Source organism: Hyperoodon ampullatus (genome assembly GCF_949752795.1).
Source record: "Hyperoodon ampullatus genome assembly, chromosome: 3".
Taxonomy (NCBI): domain Eukaryota; kingdom Metazoa; phylum Chordata; class Mammalia; order Artiodactyla; family Ziphiidae; genus Hyperoodon; species Hyperoodon ampullatus.
In genome coordinates, this window is record NC_136916.1 from 144,079,552 (window position 1) to 144,102,810 (window position 23,259).

Here is a 23,259-nt window from a genome sequence, read left to right on the forward strand (position 1 = left end):
GTAGGGAGTGTCAGAGAAAGAGAGGAGTCTTGCTTTTTACTTTTCTTTATTGGTAAATGCAAGTCATAGCTTTTGTTTAATGTAATATAAATGAAAACCATCTGCACCAGCTGTCAAGTTTCTCTTCCCTATTATACTGGGTATTTTAGTTTACTTTGCAGGAAATTCAGCATGTTGTAATTGAAATTACTACACAGGATGGGAAAGTACCTTAACAATCATTTTATTAATTTAGAGCAAGAATTGTCAAATTATAGCTCCAGGGCCAAATCTGGCTCATAGCCTGGTTTTGTGAATAAAGTTTTATTGGAAGACACACACTTTTTTTTTTTTTTTTTACATATTGTCTATGGCAGCTTTCCTGCTAGAAAAGCAACAGAGGCCCACAAAACCTAGAATATTTACTGTCTGGCCCTTTATTGAAAAAAGTTTGCTGACCCTTGGTTTCGACCATTGTGTAAGAGTTGTGCCAAAATTTTCCTCTGATCTTTTTCCAAGTATGAAGAAGAAATTTAAGAGGGGACAGGAGGTGACAGTAGAGAGAACAAAAAGGTAATATTGAAACGCTGTCACCAATGTATTTCTCTCCCTTATGTTAGTCTACCTATTTCTTTGCTATGGGTATCCACTTTCCCCTGATATCTGACATGTGCTGTGTTGGGATATAAGCGCACATAATTGGCCTGGGTCGGCGGGGCGGGGCTGGGGAGTATGTTCTTCTCAATAGTAAAGATTTACTATAGGAATGAATCTGGGCTGCTAGAGACTACACTGTTGAATTTCACAGTCTTGATAGAAAATAAAAAATGAGTACCAGCATCAGTGTGAGCATCAATCTTTATAAAGAATTTGACTCTCTTCTTATGACTTTGTGTAATCCTGTGATGAAATACAAATAAGTTAGACCCACAATGTTGTTTGCTTTTTATAGGTCTATAATGACGGATTTATACTACCTCAGTCAAACAGATGGAGCAGGTGATTGGCGGGAAAAAGAGGCCAAAGATCTGACAGAGCTGGTCCAGCGGAGAATAACGTATCTTCAGGTAAGAAGGTTAGGTTAAGAAATTAACTTGAGTGAAAATAGAAGGAGAATCATAATAAAACTAAAAGTAAGAGTTGCTGTTGGTTTTTAGTCTTCCTAGCCCTCACTTTTTGAAAGTATTTGTTCACTCATTTTACCTATTTATTCAAAAAGACTCTATGTTACACCTTGAGTGGAATACAAAGATAGCTAAAAGAGGTCCCTGCCCTAAAGGGGGCTACTTCCGACACACGGACATACAAAAACTACAGTGCAAAATAGGAACTGCTGCGTTTATGTGAGAGATTAGATGAAATGCTCATTGGAGGAACATGTCAGGGATAGCTATGTGGAAAAGGTATTATTTGAACTGAGCTGTAAAGGATAATTAGGTACGATTTAGACACCCAGAAATGGAGAAAAGCATACTAGCTGGAGCATATGATGTAAGTAATGGTCCATACCTGGGAAAGAACAGTACAGGAACCCAATGAGAAATAGAATACTTTAGTTTGTCTGGAGTTTTGGTTGTGCGAAAAGGAGGGTTGGAAATGGTAGGTTTGGGAGCCAGATTGCAGAGGTCCTTGGGTACAGGTTAAGCTTTATAGTGCATAAGCAGTAAATGGTTGCTGAACGATTTTATTTATTGTATAACCATCATTATAACAACAAATAGGAAATATAAAATCAAGGGTAAACTCCAAGTCTCAGGCCCTTTAAAATATATTCTCTTCATTTTTTGTGTGTGTTCTCTTCTAGCTCTTATTAATATGCTTACCCAGTGTTACATATTTGTAAGGATAGAATTGATTTACTTTTGAATTTTGGTTTTTGCTTAATATGCCATAAGCTTTTTTCTATATTGGAGTCACAACCTGCTTTTGAAAGATTTTTTTTTTTTTTTTTTTTTGTGGTACGCGTGCCTCTCACTGTTGTGGCCTCTCCCGTTGCGGAGCACAGGCTCCGGATGCGCAGGCTCAGCGGCCATGGCTCACAGGCCCAGCCACTCCGCGGCATGTAGGATCTTCCTGGACGCGGGGCATGAACCCGTGTCCCTCGCATCAGCAGGCGGACTCCCAACCTCTGCGCCACCAGGAAGCCCTTGAAAGATTTTTATACATAAGAGTGGCATGAGGAGAGTGCTGCTTTAGTGATATTAATCTGAAAAGTAGTATTTTGCTTGAACTGGATTCATTGTAAGAGACTAGAAGCAAGGAGAGCGTTTAGGATATGAGGACCATACTGAAGCTGAGAAATACTGAGGTGTGTGGCAGTTTGCATTGGAAGTGAAGAGACAAATTTGAGAGAGTTTGGAAAGATCGAATTGATAGGCCTTTCCAAGTAGCCGAAGGAGCTGGAATGAATGGGGTAATGTGTCGTTAACTGAAAAGAAACTTAAATCAGGGGAAAACAGTGTATGAGTAAGTAGAATTTAACACTCCAAATGCTTGAAGTTGAAATGATCATGCTCATCCTTTTCTAGTACTGTTGATGGTATATATACTTTCTGTGTATAAACACTCTGTTTTCCTTTTAAGGTTAAGGTGCCTTATAAAAGCAAAATAATAGCCAGTGACTTTATTCTGTATATTTTAAGATGCACATTTTCTATACTTAAATAGGAAAAAGCAGAAAATCAGGTGTTTCAAGAGATCGTTAAAAACGAAACTGATCTTGGCATGCTTTCTCGGTCTCATACCCCCATGGCCATTCATTAGAGGTGTCTGTAGAATGAGAAACACTTGCCTCCTGTAGGGAAGAGGTAATTATCTCCTATCAACTAGAACCTCATTCAATGAACTGTAAACAGCTGGTGGCTCAGAACTATCATCCTCATTTGAAATGGAAATAACTCTGGTCTCTGAGTTTCTTCCATTTCCACATATTCATTAAATTTTCACACCACAAAAGTTATATTTAAACTATGATTTGGCCATAGTTTAGCACCACCCCCAACCCGCCAGTAATAAGTACCTGCCACTTGCTTTAGTTTCTTTTTTCCTCTTGGTTTCTGAGTGACCAAGTGTTTTCACAAGTAGTGTGAATTTCATCTTCTATGTGCTGATTTCTGTGGTTCTGTTTTAGAGAATTGCACTTGTAAATCATGCTAATGATTTAAAACTATATTGGCTTTTTAAATCTTTCAGACTTACAGTAAAACATCGTTTCACATGGACCTTAACTTCAGTTTCAAATATTAATTATTTAAGAAATTCTTACTTTCATGCTTTTTTTTACTGGAAAAGAAAATGCAATCTTTAATATTAAAGGAGATGGGGAAATCTCAATAGGAAAAGCCATATTTTAGAAAAATATTTTTCTTTAAATATTCAGTGTATGTATGATCATTTTTTCCATTTTTGAAGTTAAGAACTGTATTCGTAACGTATGATTTTTCAGAGATTAAAGACGCCAGTCACTCACTCATCAACTTCTCTGCACGGTGGTGAATAAGGGTCCTTTCACCCATTCCAACAAAATTAAAAATACGTATTTGTAAGGAACTCTTTCTGACTTGAATTTTTATTCCTTTAAAAAGAATGATTTGTCACTGGTTTAACTAAATGGATTAGAGAGTTTAATCAGAAGAGTTGAGCTATTTATACAGATTTTTTTAGAGTGATTACATTTTTCCATTACGTTTTCTTGATATTCAAATCTATTGGTGTTTTCATACCTTTACTTGAAGTGAAATACTACTGTAAAAAGACTATTTAAGCAACTTAGATTCTGAAAGACTTCAACGGGGCTTAGAAAATAGTATACTAGGAAATAAAGCTAAAATGGGGGATAAAGGAGAAAATCTTTGACTTTTGGTACCTGTATTCAAAATAAAAATAAGCACTTCATATAACTTATTGATGGAGATTTTAGAAGGCTCTCCTTATTTAGCCATCAGCCAGCCGTTATATAAAGAGGATAATAATTTGTATCTAAGTAGAAAATAATAGGGAAAAGATATAATAAAAGCAAATATTTTTAACATTTTTAATCTCTTTGGGAGATTTTAGTCATTTAAATACCTTATTGTATTCTTGATAAATAATTCAGATAATTTTATAATTTACTTTCAATTGGTTTGTATAGTTGAAAACATTTTCAGTTTTACTAGATTTTTACTTATACTCATGAAACTTATTGTCACTTCTCATTATCACCAACAAGCATTTTTTAAAAACACTGATTTGTTTAAGGTATAATGCAAGACCTAGTACAAAGAAAAAAGCCTAGATTAAACCCTTGTCACCTGCTATATAAAAATTAATTAATTAATTAATTAAATTTTTAAAAAAGAAGCTTGATTTCCAGAAGTGGTGGTGGGGGGAACCTTGTCTTAATCCATAATAGGCGTCACTTTAAATCTAAGCCTTTCTTTCTGCAGTTATCCAGTCCTTTGAATTGAGCAAATATCATTATGTCTCAAGAAAATCCTGCTTGACTTACAATCATATAGTACAGTTAAGTTTGGTCTCAATTTTAGATTTCCATTCATTTATTATCATATACCTTGGTTTTACTTGGGAGAAGCAATTTCACAAGATACTAGAAAATAGAAAGGAACTAGGGCAACTGGACTTCAGTGGGACAAAGTTCTGTGGTTGTCTTAATTAAGATTATTTTCTCTTCAGAGTTGAAGGCCCTATGGCATGGTATAAAAAGACTAAACTGACTAAAAGATTATAATAATCTTATTGAAGACAACCGCAGGTATACTATTAGGCTCAAGTAGAATGGACCAAGTAATTCTCTTAAGGTCTTAATCTTTTATATGTTTATCTGAAAAGTTCTTCAACCATAAAGTGAACATGAAATACTGTTAAGTCTAAATAGACCACAAAAAGGGTACTTGTTCATATATGAGAGCTGAAACAAGCAGGTAAAGTGGCACCTTGTTTGACCTCAGCTGAGAACTTGTGCTTCAGGAGGCTCCCAGTTTTCACTGTATTGCACGTGTTCACAAGTGACCTGAAAGCACCTCAAGTATTGATTTTGAGGTTACAAATAAATTTTAGCTAGTAGGCAATTTTGGAATCCATAGATAGTGAGGATCAACTATTTATAATGAAAAAAATCCCAACAAATTATAGATTTTATGAAGTTGACAAATACCACAAACACAAAACTCCAGAAGAATAAAAATTTTTATTAACTGCCTGACACTCTTTATAATATTGTTTCCCCACATTTCTTGGCTGCGTACTCTTTGATTACAATTTGTAATATTTTGTATAAGATGAGTTGACAGTGATTTTGTAATATTTTTAATAAAGAAAAAGGGAAGATTAAGTCAGATTTTTCTCTAGCATGGTTGATCAAAAAAGTTTTTTTAATTATTAATATTTGTGATACATAACATTTGCAACTTCACATACAGACATACGTTGTGTTTATAGTACTGCTATAAGCTTGTGCCCTGCATACAAAGGAATTCATATAAATTCTGTTTAATGTGATTCTCATCCAAAAAAAAGTATGCGACATATAATTGTTTTATGCTGCATTTTAAATAGTATATGCTACATTTTTGAGGTTATTAATGAGAGAAGAAAACTTTTGTGTTGACTAGGCATCACTGAGAACTGACTCCACTTCTCTTATTACCTGATACTTCTCATCCTGGGCACCGTGCGGCATGTTCACATCACAGTGCAACGTCTTGCCCTGTACCTATATTTATGTCACAAAAATAACTGTGCACAAAAGCAACCATGAACCACATACATGTATCCCTCTAAATCTAAACTAAGTGAATCCCCAGCTTAATTTTCCCATAAGAGGACCCCAGAAATGTTGAAGGCCACTTCATTTCCACCCAATACCAACACCAACACTGGGGAAGTGAAGTGGATGGGAGGGAGTTTCAAGTGGAAAGAGACATCTATCTTAACTCATTATAGACAAAGTTTGCAAATTTTGACCAGGTGAACACACTACACAAGTCCCCCTCCTCCCAGAGCCTTTGAAGGGACCTGTGTAAATGAGGGTCCCTGAAGCATACTGTTACCGAGTCCAAGCTCGCTCTGCTCACTGCACGACAGGCCAGTGAGCCAGAGACAAGGAATACGACTTTATTCGGAAAGCCAGCAGACCGAGCAGATGTCAGACTAGTGTCTCCGAAAAACCATCTTATCGGGGTCTGGTTGCCAGTTTCTTTTATAGAATCAGAGAGGGAGATGCGGTGAGGAAGTAAAGTAAAAAGGCCATTTGTCTTGCAAAACATCTCCTGACGAGCGGTGAGGGGATGTGTTAGTTTCCTCTTTCTTGCAGCCATTCGCAGGTGGACAGCGTCAGATTGTCTCCCTGTGAGTTGAACAGCAGAGGGGCAGTGTTCACTGAGGCAGGCCATTATGTGTGATTATAATAACAAAAGCAATGAAAAGCAAAGGTTAAAGTCAAAGAAACAGATCCAACGTGGAGTCCATGTAGCTCTTTCCTGTTACAATACATCTCAGTAAATCCACTCTGCCCACAAGAAAGCTCTTCTCATTGAAGTAGGAGGGAACCTGAAGTCCCTTTAGGGGGTTCTCAGCCCTGCTCCAAAGATATAAGATTACCCAAGAACACTAACGGTAAGAAGCCTGAAATAGAGAAAGACATTGCAAAATTAGATGAAAAGTGATAGATGTTGACTGTTAAGATTGGGCGGGTTCCGTCTCAAGTACATAGACGCAATAAAGACTACGTTGCCTCCAATTAGAATTTTGCTTTAATTTGATATTGGAACAGCAGCTTTCCATTAAAGAGTGCTAACCTCTGACTAGGACTTTCACTCTCCAGCACTCCCTGGAGTATGCAGCACTTTCTCAAATTGACCATCTTATAATTATCAGCCTCTGTTAACTGACTGCCTACAACTTTTGTGAAAGGCAGCTATGCTGTAGGTGTGAGTCCTGGTTACTGTAGACCAGAACTGAGTGGCCTATCCCCTGACTTTTTCTGTCTGTTCAGTACGCCTCACTACACCTTCTTTTCCCTCCCTGTAACTGCTTAGCTCAGGATGGAGTATTGACTAAGGATCTAAGATCAAATAAGTCATAACTAGGGCTCAGTGATGTCATAAAAGCATACAACTACATGTCTGTGCAATTAATTATAATATAGATAGATATGCTCTGATCCTAGAAAATGGGCATGATAGTTCTCACACATCCATTATGGTATTGTGGTAGCCTTTCTAAAAGAGCTTAGATGTTTTATGTGGAATGCGATCATAAATCTGACCTACCTAAACCAAAAATTCCAGTTGTGATTAATATCAGGGGGTGGTGTATGTGACTTGCATAGCTCACATCACTTCAAACACCCATCTGAGAAAGGTTTGCACTGATTCTTGTTTCTCTATGGAAAGTTGAGGCATTCAAGTCATTACATTGGTGTTATATTGGGCTCAAGGTTTGGGTCATTTTGAAAATAGATGGTAAAACATCCAGATATCTTAAGGTCTCATTAAAGACCTTAAATTGGGAAGGTGAAAGGGAGCAGATATTTCTTCTTGTTCTTCTGGTGCATTAAAGGAAGTTATGAGGATGAAGAATTTTTGCAAGCTGCCATTTCTAAGCACGTTCTGTATTGCTAGATATTATGCAAAGTAACTTTCATGAGGCAGGTGTTGTTATACTCAGTAAGCAGGAGAATAAATTGAGGATTAGAGAGGTTTGTATAACTTGCCTAGTAGATGGCAGAGGGAAAAGGAAGAGTCTTAACTCCAAGTCTTTATATTCACCATTTAAGAAATAGTTTGAAGAGCCAGTGTTTGTTTTTTCTTGGTGGTTTGTTGAAGGTGACTGACTGGGTATAAGCTCCAGGCTGCTTGTAATATTGGCCGGTGAAGCCACATCCTCTTTTGCATTTACCCATCACTAGCAAATGGGACCTTGCTACAGAAACCTTGAACAATTAGATTTCTCATGTACTTAGTTAATAAATGTTTTGTGCTGGTCTCAGCCTATTAGAAAGCAGTGTTGTGGTTGGACTGGCCCTTGTGGTTCTTACTATGATTGCAAGACACCCGTTAGCAATAATCATCAGGAAACTGAAATAAATAAATGTTTATTACTTACACGACCTGGGAATTACATAGCACACCTGGAGCCACACAGCCAGGTTGTGTGTGTGTGTGTGTGTGTGTGTGTGTGTGTGTGTGGAGAGAGAGAGAACGTGTGGGCTTGGGGTTCTGATTTTTAGGGGCTTCAGGAGTTCACTCTTTATTGGCGAATTTAAAACAAAAGAGCAGGAATTTAAAGCAAGGGAAGGGAAAAAACGAGTGGCCCAAATGGTCAGTCACTAAAATCAACCAAGATCTCTAAAACAAAGGAGCCTCAGTTGGGGTGGGGGCGCCACTGTGGGTCTTCAGCTAGTCCTGAGGCTACACTGTGTTAATTGGAAATACCCCTCTTTGAATTGGATGCTTTGGCAGTCAAAGCTGAAGACAGGTACTTGCCTTTTATGAAAAGAAAAGCTAACTGTCAGGGTTTACATTAAAATAGAGGAAAGTGAGGTATAACTTTTAAATAGCTAAATGAGTAGGACCATAAAATGTGAAGTTTCCAGACATGGATTCTGCCTCTGTGTGTGTGTGTGTGTGTTTTCCACGTCTTAAGATGATTTTCTTTGTCATTATCATTATAAGAGATTACCAGTTGTGCAAATACACAGAAATTTGCAAAAGTCAGTAGAGAATATAAATTTCTTTTTTCAGGAATGAACAAATCTGGAGAAAATAGGAGGTCAGTAATATGGAAATCCTATGGAAAGTGTGTTCTAAAAGTCATTATTGTCTTTAATCGTAACAGTTGTCATGAGGTGATTTTCTCTCTGGATTATAAAAAGTTTAACTCAGTTGTGGTAGAATGTAGAATTATGTGCTAAGTAGATTAAAACTCAGAGGTGTGAGCAGAAAGCCTGATTATTTCACAAAAGAAATGTTAAACATATCCTGATCTGCCCATTATATCTATCATGCATCTTTCTTTCCAGCTGGTAAAAAATGAATATCAGTTGTTCCCATCCAATTTTCAGTTTTGTTCTATATGTAGTAGAACAAATCCTTTAATATTCCAAGTATATTTATGGACTAGTGTTACCAAACCAAACTTGGGTCTGCTCACCTGACACGCAACAAAGCCAAACTAGTGACGCTGGGTTGTGGTGAAAGAAAGTACAGCGTTTATTGCAGGGTGCCAAGCAGTGTGTGAATGGGTAGCTCGTGCTCAAAAAACCTGAACCCTCCAATGGCTTTCTGGGGAGGGTTTGTAAAGGCAGCATTTAGGATGATGGCTGCAGCTTGTGGACTTTCTTGTGATTGGTGGGTGGTGAGGTTTCAGGAATCTTAATCATCAATCTTCCTGGTTCCAACTAGTCTGGCGTCTGTGTGCTTGCGGTCACCATCCACCACCTGGGTGAGGGTCTTAGTTTTTGCAGAACAACTCAAAGATATGCATCAGATTGTTATGTATATACCCCTTGAGGAGGAACTATGGCTCTGTTTTACTATCATTACTTTTCTTGCTGCTTTGTTTCTGCTTTCCCTCACTTCCCTAATTAGTAACTGTTTTGAGTCTGCTCTTTGGAACTCTGGAAGACCTAGGAGACTAAAACCTTTTTATACAAACAAGAAATGGGGGACAAAGAGGGGCATTAGTACCGGGGCGGGCCCCACAGGGTCCTGCTCAGTTTCAGTTCCCCTTTTCTTTGATACTCCTCAATCCTGAGGGGGAACATGGGCAGGACAAAAAAGGAATACAGTTTTGGATAGAGAAGTTAATCATACATTTGGCAGGGGACTTGGTTTTAAGGGGACTCAGTTTCACTAGGTAAAACTAGTCGTCATAAAGATGAGTCTAGATTTTAGCAGCTCACACATCAGGAAAATAATGCTGCTTGTTTAAATAGAAAGTAATGTGGGCATTAGAGAATCTCCTTAGGTTTATTGAGGGACTAAATCTATGTGACTCACAAATGATAAAAGGTCTCAGAAGTTTTATCAAAGTAGTGTTACTGAGTCCAAGCTCACTCTGCCCGCCGCATGACAGGCCAATAAGTCGAGAGACGAGGTGTTGAGGCAAGGAATACGACTTTATTCGGAAAGCCCACAGACCGAGAAGATGGCGGACTAGGGTCCCCCAAAAAACCATCTTATAGGGTCTGGATGCCAGTTTCTTTTACAGAATCAGAGAAGGAAGTAAAGTAAAACAGGCAGAATAGAGAGGGAGAGGCAGGGAGGAAGTAAAGTAAAAAGGGCCACCAGTCTTTTTTTTTTTTTTTTTGCGGTACGCGGGCCTCTCACTGTTGTGGCCTCTCCCGTTGCGGAGCACAGGCTCCAGACGCGCAGGCTCAGCGGCCATGGCTCACGGGCCCAGCCGCTCCGCGGCATGTGGGATCTTCCCGGACCAGGGCATGAACCCGTGTCCCCTGCATCGGCAGGTGGACTGTCAACCACTGCGCCACCAGGGAAGCCCGGGCCACCAGTCTTGCAAAACATCTCCAGCCAGTCTCAGGCTGGGATGTGTTAATTTCTTCTTTCTTGCAGCCATTCACAGGTGGGCAGGGTTCCCTGAGGCAGGCCATTATGTATGATTATAATAATAAAAGCAACGAAAAGCAAAGGCGAAAGTCAAAGAAACAGATCCAACATGGAGTCAAAATTGACTCTTCCCTGTTACAGTAGAATACAGAATAGAACAAGATATAATTTCCTATATCCTTAGGGAGCATGTATTCCTACCCATCTTATCAGATGTTGGTTTTCCTTTTGCCACACTATTTTTACAGATTTTACTGGCTTAAACCAGAGGTCAGCAAATTACTGCACTCCAGCCAAAACCACATCAACTGCTTTTGTAAATAAAGTTTTATTGGAACACAGCCATACACATTTGTTTATATATCATCTATGACTGCTTTCAGGCTACAGGGGCAAAGTTAAATAATTGTGCCAGAGAAGATGTGGCCTGCAAAGCCAAAGATATTTACTGTGTGGTTTTTTACAGGAAAAGCTTGCCAACTGTGGCCTAGACAGTGATGGAAGTAATTCTTAAATATTTTTGCCTTCTGTTTTCCTTTATTTCTTCCTCTGATTCCTTCAATTATATATGAGCTCTTGTCTGTATTTGAGATGTCATCTCTCTGGGCATATCCCATTGTTAGCCACCTGCTGAAGCTCCTGTCCCAAACAATTAGTTATTTTTCCCATTCATTAGATCATGGGACTAGATATGAACGGTATGTAAGGACGCAGGAATATATACTCTCTGCTCTGTCACAAACTTTGGGCACTATCTGTTCACTTAAAATCATTTTTAAGAGCACGGTGATCCTCTTAAGACATAGTAAGGAATAACATTAATGATGGCGAAGCTTTCAAATGCAAAATGATGCCTGCTTAAATACTGGCACAAAATCTTGATTTATTCTGAATAATATCAGGGTCTACAAGAGGGGATTTGAAGCATCTGTGCTAATGAAATCAGTTTTCATTGTACTTTATCTTCAATTTCTTGCATGTTGGAGGTAGAGAGGGAATGAGGGTTAGTAACAGTTTTCCTTTAGTTCATAATTTTCTTCTGTTTTACTCTATATTAAAGCTCTGCTGGTATATTTGGGCTATCGTTGTCATGCTATCACAAGAGGCTCTAATGGCCAAAAAGATTAAGATGCAGATAGAAAAAGAAGCATCTAGAGATTTCAGTATGGAGAAGTAGGGGGTCACTGAGTATATCTGAATGGATAGAGACAGGTCATTATTTTCACCATTGTTTGTTACTGTTTTCTCTCAACTATTTCATGTCTTTGCCATAACAATTGCACTTTTACTGCATTCTCTTTTTATTGTCATAACCACTGTTCATTATTAAGCAAAATACATCACCTATACAAATTCAGTACTTTTATGTATCTTCACACCGTGATTTCTTCTACCAAGTTGATGCATATCAGAGGCTATCTAGGATTCTTGGAAGAATTCTAGTTAACCTTCTGACAATAAAATAGTCCCGTGGCTTTGGACACTTCTCTTGCTCAGATCTACCTGAGGTTGGTGGGGTTTTGTCTGTTTGCTTGTTTGGAGGTTTTTTGGTTTGTTTATGTGCTTTATTTTGAATTTTGGTCTGAATCCTCTCCGCCGGGAGTGATTAAAGGTGGCTGGACTTACTGGGTTTAGAAGTATCAGGGCTAGCAGAGGAGACCATATCTTGAAGCTGCAAGTATCATCAGAAATAAGGAGGGGTTGTTATAGTATGCCATGTGAGAGGATTGATTATATGTAAGGGGTTAGGGGCAGGATAGATACTATGTTTGGCTTTGCAACCAAAGACCTAGTGCCCTGCCTTTTCTATTTATATGATTCATGAAAAAGGAAATAAAGCCGAACCCTAAGAGAAAGCTTTTATGTATAAGGGATCCTTCCTGTGTTTAAAGCCTACATCCTATAGAGGCTTTGAATGATCTCTTTGTGTTCACTACTAGAGTTCTTTAATTCAAACAAATGTTATGTTTTCCTTTTACACAGGACGATACAGTGCCATATTATTTTCAAGTTTAAACTTGTTGAAAAAAATTAGTTTACCATTGTTTTATTGATTGATTGATTGATTGATGGCTGCGTTGGGTCTTTGTTGCTGCGCACTGGCTTTCTCTAGCTGCGGGGAGCCGGGGCTACTCTTCGTTGCGGTGCACGGGCTTCTCATTGTGGTGGCTTCTCTTGTTGTGGCGCATGGGCTCTAGGCACGCGGGCTTCAGTAGTTGAGGTGCACAGGCTCAGTAGTTGTGGCTCGTGGGCTCTAGAGCGCAGGCTCAGTAGTTGTGGCGCACAGGCTTAGTTGCTCCGCGGCATGTGGGATCTTCCCAGACCAGGGCTCGAACCCGTGTCTCCTGCATTGGCAGGCAGATTCTTAACCACTGTGCCACCAGAGAAGCCCCAGTTTACCATTTTTAAAAGGAACTTATACGATCAAATGCCTCTGGAAACACAAAGTCATCCGTTTGCCAATAAGTAAGTAGCATTATAGATATGAGTTAAATATGCATTAAATGTTTGAGAATATCTTGGCCTTAAAATACAGGCTTCTGTTTCAGGATAAGATATAGTAAATACATTATACACTATTCTTCCTGTTAATTGCAACTGAAAAAAAAATTCCTGTACACAGTGATTTTCTTGTGTTTTGTTTGTTTGCTTGTTTGTTTTGCCTTCTGTATATTCTGGGTGGGGGTGCTGGAGAATCCTCCAAACTAGAAATATCAGGGGATGGAGCTGGAAAAAGCCCCATTTTTATTATATCTACCCTATTCCAAGTGAACATAATGAAAAATGTTTCACCACTGCTCCCCTCAGGTGTCACAGTTGTAGAGAACGAGCAGATAGCCATGTCCTCTGTACCTGCCCTGCAATAAAAAGGGCACCCCTACCTCTCCCAACTGGTGTTACAACTGCGGAGACTTTGGGCAAAGCCTTGTTCACCATCACCACACTGCAGTCATGAGGCAGTTCCCATTTCCCTCCACTAGAGTGGAGGGAGGGTTATGAAGAGGAGGGAGCTAGATAAAGGGACTTTTAGAATCTATGTTTGAAACCCTGGGCAGACCTCTGAATATCCCATGCGTGAAACCTATAAGAATCAACATAGAAAAAGGTTTGAGAACTGAACGTAGGTATGATATACCACCCAGGCTTCAGACTGGCCTCTGGGTAGTCCACAAGTGGAACAGGACAAAAGAGCACTGAAAAGGCATTAACAATTAAATTAACATTTGAGCCACAGCTCATAAACGTGAGCTAGGAGTCCAAGCAGTTTGACTGCCTACTAAAATAGATAATTTAAATAGAAAGCAGAGTCTCATAACATAATATTCATCATCATACCAAGAGCCAGGAAAATCATAATTCAAATGACAAAAGATAATCAGCAGGTGCTAGGAGGAAGATGGCGGAAGAGTAAGACGCGGAGATCACCTTCCTCCCCACAGATACATCAGAAATTCATCTACACGTGGAGCAACTCCTACAGAACACCTACTGAACGCTGACAGAAGACCTCAGACCCCCCAAAAGGCAAGAAACTCCCCACATACCTGGGTAGGGCAAAAGAAAGAAGAATAAACAGAGACAAAAGGATAGGGACGGGACCTGCACCAGTGGGAGGGAGCCATGAAGGAAAAAAGGCTTCCACACACTAGAAGCCCCTTCGCGGGCGGAGACTGCGGGTGGTGGAGGGGGAAAGTTTCGGAGTAGCCGAGGAGAGCACAGCAACAGGGGTGCGGAGGGCAAAGCAGAGAGATTCCCGCACAGAGGATCGGTGCCGACCGGCACTCACCAGCCCGAGAGGCTTGTCTGCTCGGCCGCCGGGGCGGGCGGGGCTGGGAGCTGAGGCTCGGGTATCGGGTTTCGGTCGGAGCGCAGGGAGAGGACTGGGGCTGGCGGCAGGAAGAGAGCCTGAAGGGGTTGGTGCGCCGCGGCTAGCCCGGAGGGAGTCCGGGGGAAAAGTCTGGAGCTGCCGAAGAGGCAAGAGACTCTTTCTTCCCTTTTGTTTCCTGGTGCGCGAGGAGAGGGCATTAAGAGCGCTGCTTAAAGAAGCTCCAGAGACGGGCGCAAGCCGCGGCTAAAGGCGCGAACCGTGGAGACGGGCGTGGGACGCTGGGGCTGCTGCTGCCGCCGCCACAAGGCCTGTGTGCGAGTGCAGGTCACTGTCCACCCCCCCTTCCGGGGAGCCCGTGCAGCCCGCCACTGCCGGGGTCCCGGGAACCAGGAACGGCTTCCCCGGGAAAGCGCACGGAGCGCCTCGGGCTGGTGCAACGTCACGCCGGCCTCTGCCACCGCAGGCCCGCCCCGCACTGCGTGCCCCTCCCTCCCCTCGGCCTGAGTGAGCCAGAGCCCCCGAATCAGCGGCTGCTTTAAACCCGTCCTGTCTGAGCGAAGTACGGACGCCCTCCGGCGACCTACGCGCAGAGTCGAGGCCAGGTCCAAGGCTGAGACCCGGGAGCTGTGAGAGCAGAGAAGAGACAGGGAAATCTCTCTGTGCAGCCTCGGAGGCAGCAGATTAAAGCTCCACGGTCCGCTTGATGTGCCCTGCGTCTGTGGAGTACATGAATGGACAGCGAATCATCCTAAATTGAGGAGGTGGACTTTCAGGACAAGATTTAAGATTTTTTTCCCCGTTTCCTTTTTTTTACAACGAATTATCCCAAATTAAGGAGGTGGACTTTGAGAGCAAGATTTCAGAGTTTTTCCCCTTTTCCTCTTTTTACAACGAATTATCGCAAATTGAGGAGGTGGACTTTGAGAGCAAGATTTTCGATTTCTTTCCCCCTGTTCTCTTTTTGTGAATGTGTATGTGTATGCTTCTGTGTGAGATTTTCTCTGTATAGCTTTGCTTCCACCATAGGTCCCAGGATTCTATCCATCCGTTTTTTTTTTCCCAATAATTTTTTATTTTTAATAACGCTACTATATCTTATACTTTATTCTATTTTACTTTATCTTCTCTCTTTCTTTTTTTCCTACCTTCCCTTCCTCCCTCCCTCCTGTCTGTCTTTCTTTCTTCCTTTCTTTCCTCCCTCCCTCCCTCCCTCCCTTCTTTCTTCCTTTCACTCTTTCTTTTTCTTTCCTTCCTCCCTCCCTCCCACCTTTCTTTCTTTCTTTCTTTCTTTCCGTCCTTCCTCCCTCCCTCCTTTCTTTCTTTCTTTCTTCCTTCCTTCCTTCCTTCCTTTCTTTCCTTCTTCCTTTCTTTCAATCTCTCTTTCTTTCTTCTACTAATTCTTTCTTTCTACTTTTTCTCCCTTTTATTCTGAGCTGGGTAGCTGAAAGGCTCTTGGTGCTGCAGCCAGGAGTCAGTGCTGTGCCTCTGAAGTGGGAGAGCCAACTTCAGGACACGGGTCCACAAGAAACCTCCCAGCTCCACATAATATCAAGCGGGAAAATCTCCCAGAGATCTCCATCTCAACACCAGCACCCAGCTTCAGTCAACGACCAGCAAGCTACAGTGTTGGTCACCCTGTGCCAAGCAACTAGCAAGACAGGAACACAACCCCACCCATTAGCAGAGAGGCTGCCTAAAAACATAATAAGGCCAAAGGCACCCCAAAACACACCACCAGACGTGGACCTGTCCACCAGAAAGACAAGATCGAGCCTCACCCACCAGAACACAGGCACTAGTTCCCCCCACCAGAAGCCTACACAACCTACTGAAACAACCTTAGCCACTGGGGACAGACACCAAAAACAACGGGAACTACGAATCTGCAGCCTGCAAAAAGGAGACCCCAAACACAGTAACATAAGCAAAATGAGAAGACAGAAAAACACACAGCAGGTGAAGGAGCAACATAAAAACCTACCAGACCTAACAAATGAAGAGGTAATAGGCAGTCTACCTGAAGAAGAATTCAGAATAATGATAGTAAAGATGATCAAAGATTCTATTTCCAAGATCCAAAATCTTGGAAACAGAATAGACAAAATGCAAGAAACAGTTAACAAGGACCTAGAAGAACTAAAGATGAATCAAGCATCAATTAAAAACACAATAAATGAAATGAAAAATACTCTAGATGGGATCAATAGCAGAATAACTGAGGCAGAAGAACGGATAAGTGAGGTGGAAGATAAAATAGTGGAAATAACTGATGCAGAGCAAAATAAAGAAAAAAGAATGAAAAGAACAGAGGACAGTCTCAGAGACCTCTGGGACAACATTAAACACACCAACATTCGAATTATAGGGGTTCCAGAAGAAGAAGAGAAAAAGAAAGGGACTGAGAAAATATCTGAAGAGATTATAGTTGAAAACTTCCCTAATATAGGAAAGGAAATAGTTAATCAAGTCCAGGAGGCACAGAGAGTCCCATACAGAATAAATCCAAGGAGAAATACGCCAAGACACATATTAATCAAACTGTCAAAAATTAAACACAAAGAAATCATATTAAAAGCAGCAAGGGAAAAACAACAAATAACACACAAGGGAATCCCCATCAGGTTAACAGCTGATATCTCAGCAGAAACTCTACAAGCCAGAAGGGACTGGCAGGACATAATTAAAGTGATGAAGGAGAAAAACCTGCAACCAAGATTACCAACCAAGGATCTCATTCAGATTTGATGGAGAAATTAAAACCTTTACAGACAAGCAAAAGCTGAGAGAGTTCAGCACCACCAAACCAGCTTTACAACAAATGCTAAAGGAACTTCTCTAGGCAAGAAACACAACAGAAGGAAAATACCTACAATAACGAACCCAAAACAATTAAGGAAATGGTAATAGGAACATACATATCGATAATTACCTTAAATGTAAATGGACTAAATGCTCCCACCAAAAGACACAGATTGGCTGAATGGATACAAAAACAAGACCCATATATATGCTGTCTACAAGAGACCCACTTCAGACCTCGAGACACATACAGATTGAAAGTAAGGGGATGGAAAAAGATATTCCATGCAAATGGAAATCAAAAGAAAGCTGGAGGGGCTTCCCTGGTGGCACAGTGGTTGAGAGTCCGCCTGCCGATGCAGGAGACACGGGTTCGTGCCCCGGTCTGGGAGGATCCCACATGCCGTGGAGCGGCTGGGCCCGTGAGCCATGGCCGCTGAGCCTGTGCGTCCGGAGCCTGCGCTCCGCAAGGGGAGAGGCCACAACAGTGAGAGGCCCGCGTAATGCAAAAAAAAAAAAAAAAAAAAAAAAAAAAGAAAGAAAGCTGGAGTAGCAATTCTCATATCAGACAAAATAGACTTTAAAATAAAGACTATTAGAGGAGACAAAGAAGGACACTACATAATGATCAAGGGATCAATCCAAGAAGAAGATATAACAATTGTAAATATTTATGCACCCAACATAGGAGCACCTCAATACATAAGGCAAATACTAACAGCCATAAAAGGGGAAATCGACAGTAACACACTCATAGTAGGGGACTTTAACACCCCACTTTCACCAATGGACAGATCATCCAAAATGAAAATAAATAAGGAAACACAAGTTTTAAATGATACATTAAACAAGATGGACTTAACTGATATTTATAGGACATTCCATCCAAAAAGAGCAGAATACACATTTTTCTCAAGTGCTCATGGAACATTCTCCAGGATAGATCATATCTTGGGTCACAAATCAAGCCTTGGTAAATTTAAGAAAATTGAAATTGTATCAAGTATCTTTTCCGACCACAATGCTATGAGACTAGACATCAATTACAGGAAAAGATCTGTAAAAAAATACAAACACATGGAGGCTAAACAATACACTACTCAATAATGAAGTGATCACTGAAGAAATCAAAGAGGAAATAAAAAAATACCTAGAAACAAATGACAATGGAGACACGACGACCCAAAACCTATGGGGCGCAGCAAAAGCAGTTCTAAGGGGGAAGTTTATAGCAATACAATCCCACCTTAATAAACAGGAAACATCTCGCGTAAACAACCTGACCCTGCATCTAAAGCAATTAGAGAAAGAAGAACAAAAAAACCCCAAAGTTAGCAGAAGGAAAGAAATCATAAAGATCAGATCAGAAATAAATGAAAAAGAAATGAAGGAAACGATAGCAAAGATCAATAAAACTAAAAGCTGGTTCTTTGAGAAGATAAACAAAATTGACAAACCATTAGCCAGACTCATCAAGAAAAAAAGGGAGAAGACTCAAATCAATAGAATTAGAAATGAAAAAGGAGAAGTAACAACTGACACTGCAGAAATACAAAAGATCATGAGAGATTACTACAAGCAACTCTATGCCAATAAAATGGACAACCTGGAAGAAATGGACAAATTCTTAGAAATGCACAACCTGCCAAGACTGAATCAGGAGAAATAGAAAATATGAATAGACCAATCACAAGCACTGAAATTGAAACTGTGATTAAAAATCTTCCAACAAACAAAAGCCCAGGACCAGATGGCTTCACAGGCGAATTCTATCAAATATTTAGAGAAGAGCTAACACCTATCCTTCTCAAACTCTTCCAAAATATAGCAGAGGGAGGAACACTCCCAAACTCATTCTACGAGGCCACCATCACCTTGATACCAAAACCAGGCAAGGATGTAACAAAGAAAGAAAACTACAGGCCAATATCACTGATGAACATAGATGCAAAAATCCTCAACAAAATACTAGCAAACTGAATCGGACAGCACATTAAAAGGATCATACACCATGATCAAGTGGGGTTTATTCCAGGAATGCAAGGATTCTTCAATATACACAAATCAATCAATGTGATACACCATATTAAGAAATTGAAGGAGAAAAACCATATGATCATCTCAATAGATGCAGAGGATGCTTCTGACAAAATTCAACACCCATTTATGATAAAAACCCTGCAGAAAGTAGACATAGAGGGAACTTTCCTCAACATAATAAAGGCCATATATGACAAACCGACAGCCAACATCGTCCTCAATGGTGAAAAACTGAAACCATTTCCACTAAGATCAGGAACAAGACAAGGCTGCCCACTCTCACCACTCTTATTCAACTTAGTTTTGGAAGTTTTAGCCACAGCAATCAGAGAAGAAAAGGAAATAAAAAGAATCCAAATTGGAAAAGAAGAAGTAAAGCTGTCACTGTTTGCAGATGGCATGATACTATACATAGAGAATCCTAAAGATGCTACCAGAAAACTACTAGAGCTAATCAATGAATTTGGTAAAGTAGCAGGATACAAAATTAATGCACAGAAGTCTCTGGCATTCCTGTACACTAATGATGAAAAATCTGAAAGTGAAATCAAGAAAATACTCCCATTTACCATTGCAACAAAAAGAATAAAATATCTAGGAATAAACCTACCTAAGGAGACAAAAGACCTGTATGCAGAAAATTATAAGACACTGATGAAAGAAATTAAAGATGATACAAATAGATGGAGAGATATACCATGCTCCTGGATTGGAAGAATCAATATTGTGAAAATGACTCTACTACCCAAAGCAATCTACAGATTCAATGCAATCCCTATCGAACTACCACTGGCATTTTTCACAGAACTAGAACAAAATGTTTCAACATTTGTATGGAAAAACAAAAGACCCCGAATAGCCAAAGCAATCTTGAGAATGAAAAATGGAGCTGGAGGAATCAGGCTCCCTGACTTCAGACTATACTACAAAGCTACAGTAATCAAGACAGTGTGGTAATGGCACAAAAAAAGAAAGATGGATCAATGGAACAGGATAGAAAGCCCAGAGATAAACCCACGCACATATGGTCACCTTATCTTTGATAAAGGAGACAGGAATGTACAGTGGAGAAAGGACAGTCTCTTCAATAAGTGGTGCTGGGAAAACTGGATAGGGACATGTAAAAGTATGAGATTAGATCATTCCCTAACACCATACACAAAAATAAGCTCAAAATGGATTAAAGACCTAAATGTAAGGCCAGACACTATCAAACTCTTAGAGGAAAACATAGGCAGAACACTCTATGACATAAATCACAGCAAGATCCTTTTGGACCCACCTCCTAGAGAAATGGAAATAAAAACAAAGATAAACAAATGGGACCTAATGAAACTTAAAAGCTTTTGCACAGCAAAGGAAACCATAAACAAGACGAAAAGACAACCCTCAGAATGGGAGAAAATATTTGCAAATGAAGCAACTGACAAAGGATTAATCTCCAAAATGTATAAGCAGCTCATGCAGCTCAATAGCAAAAAAACAAACAACCCAATCCAAAAATGGGCAGAAGACTTAAATAGACATTTCTCCAAAGAAGATATACAAACTGGCAACAAACACATGAAAGAATGCTCAACATCATTAATCATTAGAGAAATGCAAATCAAAACTACAATGAGATATCATCTCACACCAGTCAGATTGGCCATCATCAAGAAATCTAGAAACAATAAATGCTGGAGAGGGTGTGGAGAAAAGGGAACACTCTTGCACTGCTGGTGGGAATGTGAATTGGTACAGCCACTATGGAGAACAGTATGGAGGTTCCTTAAAAAACTAAAAATAGAACTACCATATGACCCAGCAATCCCACTACTAGGCATATACCCTGAGAAAACCATAATTCAAAAAGAGACATGTACCAAAATGTTCATTGCAGCTCTATTCACAGTAGCCCGGAGATGGAAACAACCCAAGTGTCCATCATCGGATGAATGGATAAAGAAGATGTGGCACATATATACAATGGAATATTACTCAGCCATAAAAAGAAACGAAACTGAGCTATTTGTAATGAGGTGGATAGACCTAGAGTCTGTCATACAGAGTGAAGTAAGTCAGAAAGAGAAAGACAAATACCGTATGCTAACACATATATATGGAATTTAAGGAAAAAAATGTCATGAAGAACTTAGGGGTAAAACAGGAATAGAGACACAGACCTACTGGGGGTGGGCTTGGGGATATGGGGGAGGTGGGCTGTGACGGGGCGGGGGAGAGGCATGGATGTGTATACACTGCCGGGCGTGGGGTGGATGGATGGTGGGGGGTGACCGCGTGGCGCGGGGGGATCGACTCGGTGCTTTGTGGCCGCCTGGAGGGGTGGGATGGGGAGGGTGGGAGGGAGGGAGACGCAGGAGGGAGGGGATGTGGGAACAGATGTATATGTATGACTGATTCACTTTGTTGTAAAGCAGAGACTAATAAAAAAAAAAAAAGATAATCAGCAGACACCACACTGAGATGACACAGATGTTGGAATAACCTGACAAGGATTTTAAAGAAGCTGTAATAATGAAAATGCTCCAATAAGCAATTACAGACTTGAAACAAGTAAAAAAATAGAAAGCCTCAGTAAAGAAATAGATGATACATGGAAAAACCAAATAGAAATTTTAGAACTGAAAAAATATAATAACCTCAGTAAAAAAAACTGGCTCATAATAGAATAGCTTTAACAGAAGAAAGAATCACTGCACTTGAAGTTAGATCAATGGAAATTATGCACTCCAGCAACAGAGAGAATAAAGATTTTTTAAAAAGTAAACAGGGCCTCAGGGATCTGTGGGGCAATAACAATTTTTTTTTTTTTATGTTTGTATCTTTGGAGTCTCAGAGAGAATTAAGAGTGAAGGATTGATAAAGTGATTGAAAACTTCCTAAATTTGGCAAACCAACATATTCAGGAAGTTGAGCAAACTCCTAAAGGGAAAAACCCAAAGTAATCCATTCCCAGACACTTTATAAGTAATTTGCTGAAAACTAAAGACAAAGAAAAAATTCTTTAAAGCAGCCAGAGCAAAGCAGTTCTTTACCTACAATGCATCTGAATCAGAAAACATGGAGGCCAGAAAGAAGTAGTAAGACATATTTAAAGTGCCAAAAGTAAAGAACATCAACCCAGAATTCTTCGTCCAGTGAAAATATGAGATGAAATACAGACATTTTCAGATGAAGGAAAACTAAGAGAGTTTTTTGCCAGCAGACTTGCTGTAAAAAAGGAAATTCTAGGGCCTCCCTGGTGGCGCAGTGGTTGAGAGTCCGCCTGCCGATGCAGGGGACGTGGGTTCGTGCCCTGGTCTGGGAGGATCCCACGTGCCGCGGAGCGGCTGGGCCCGTGAGCCATGGCCGCTGAGCCTGCGCGTCTGGAGCCTGTGCTCCGCAACGGGAGAGGCCACAACAGTGAGAGGCCCGTGTAACGCAAAATAAATAAATTAATTAATTAAATAAAATTTTTTAAAAAAGGAAATTCTTCAGACAGAAAGTGATGACAGAAGGAAACATGGACTATCAGGAATGAAAAAAGTACAAATGAAAGAGTAGATACAGGGTAACTGACTAGTTTCCTCCCCTTAAGTTTTTTAAATGGTTTGATGGTAAAAAGTAAAATTTATAATATTGTCTGATATAGTTTTCAGTGTAATTTTTTTTCATTCTCAGTTTTCCCTGAGATATAAAGGTAATTTTTAAGACAAAAGGGGAGAGAGTAAACAGACCTAAAAGTTATAGCAAGGTTTCTACATTCTACTTGAAACAGTAAAATGTTGGTATGAGTAAATTGTGATAAACTATGTGTATATAAATTGTAATCCCCAGAGCAGCCATTTAAAATACTCTATGACGATATGTACTTTAAAAAAATAAACAGTATAGCCGAACCAAAATTGAATACTAAATGAAGTTCAAATCATGCACAGGAAAGCAGGAATAGGTGTTAGATTTTGTCAAATGCTTTTTCTTTATTAATTGGTGTGATCATATAGTTCTTCTTTAAACTGTTAATGTGGTTACATTGAATGAATTTTGAATACTTAACCAGTT

At 40.0% G+C, this 23,259-nt stretch overlaps 1 protein-coding gene across 3 annotated transcripts in view; it reads left to right on the forward strand.

The window, feature by feature from the left end:
* FUT8 (fucosyltransferase 8) overlaps positions 1 to 23,259 on the forward strand; it is a gene marked incomplete at both ends in the record, with an annotated part of 171,666 nt that overhangs the window by 76,097 nt on the left and 72,310 nt on the right. For all 3 annotated transcript variants that reach the window (XM_079699952.1, XM_079699951.1, XM_079699953.1), the window contains one exon: positions 932 to 1,046. In XM_079699952.1, coding sequence (XP_079556078.1) covers positions 932 to 1,046 — 115 coding nt within the window. The remainder of the gene's footprint in view (positions 1 to 931; positions 1,047 to 23,259) is intronic.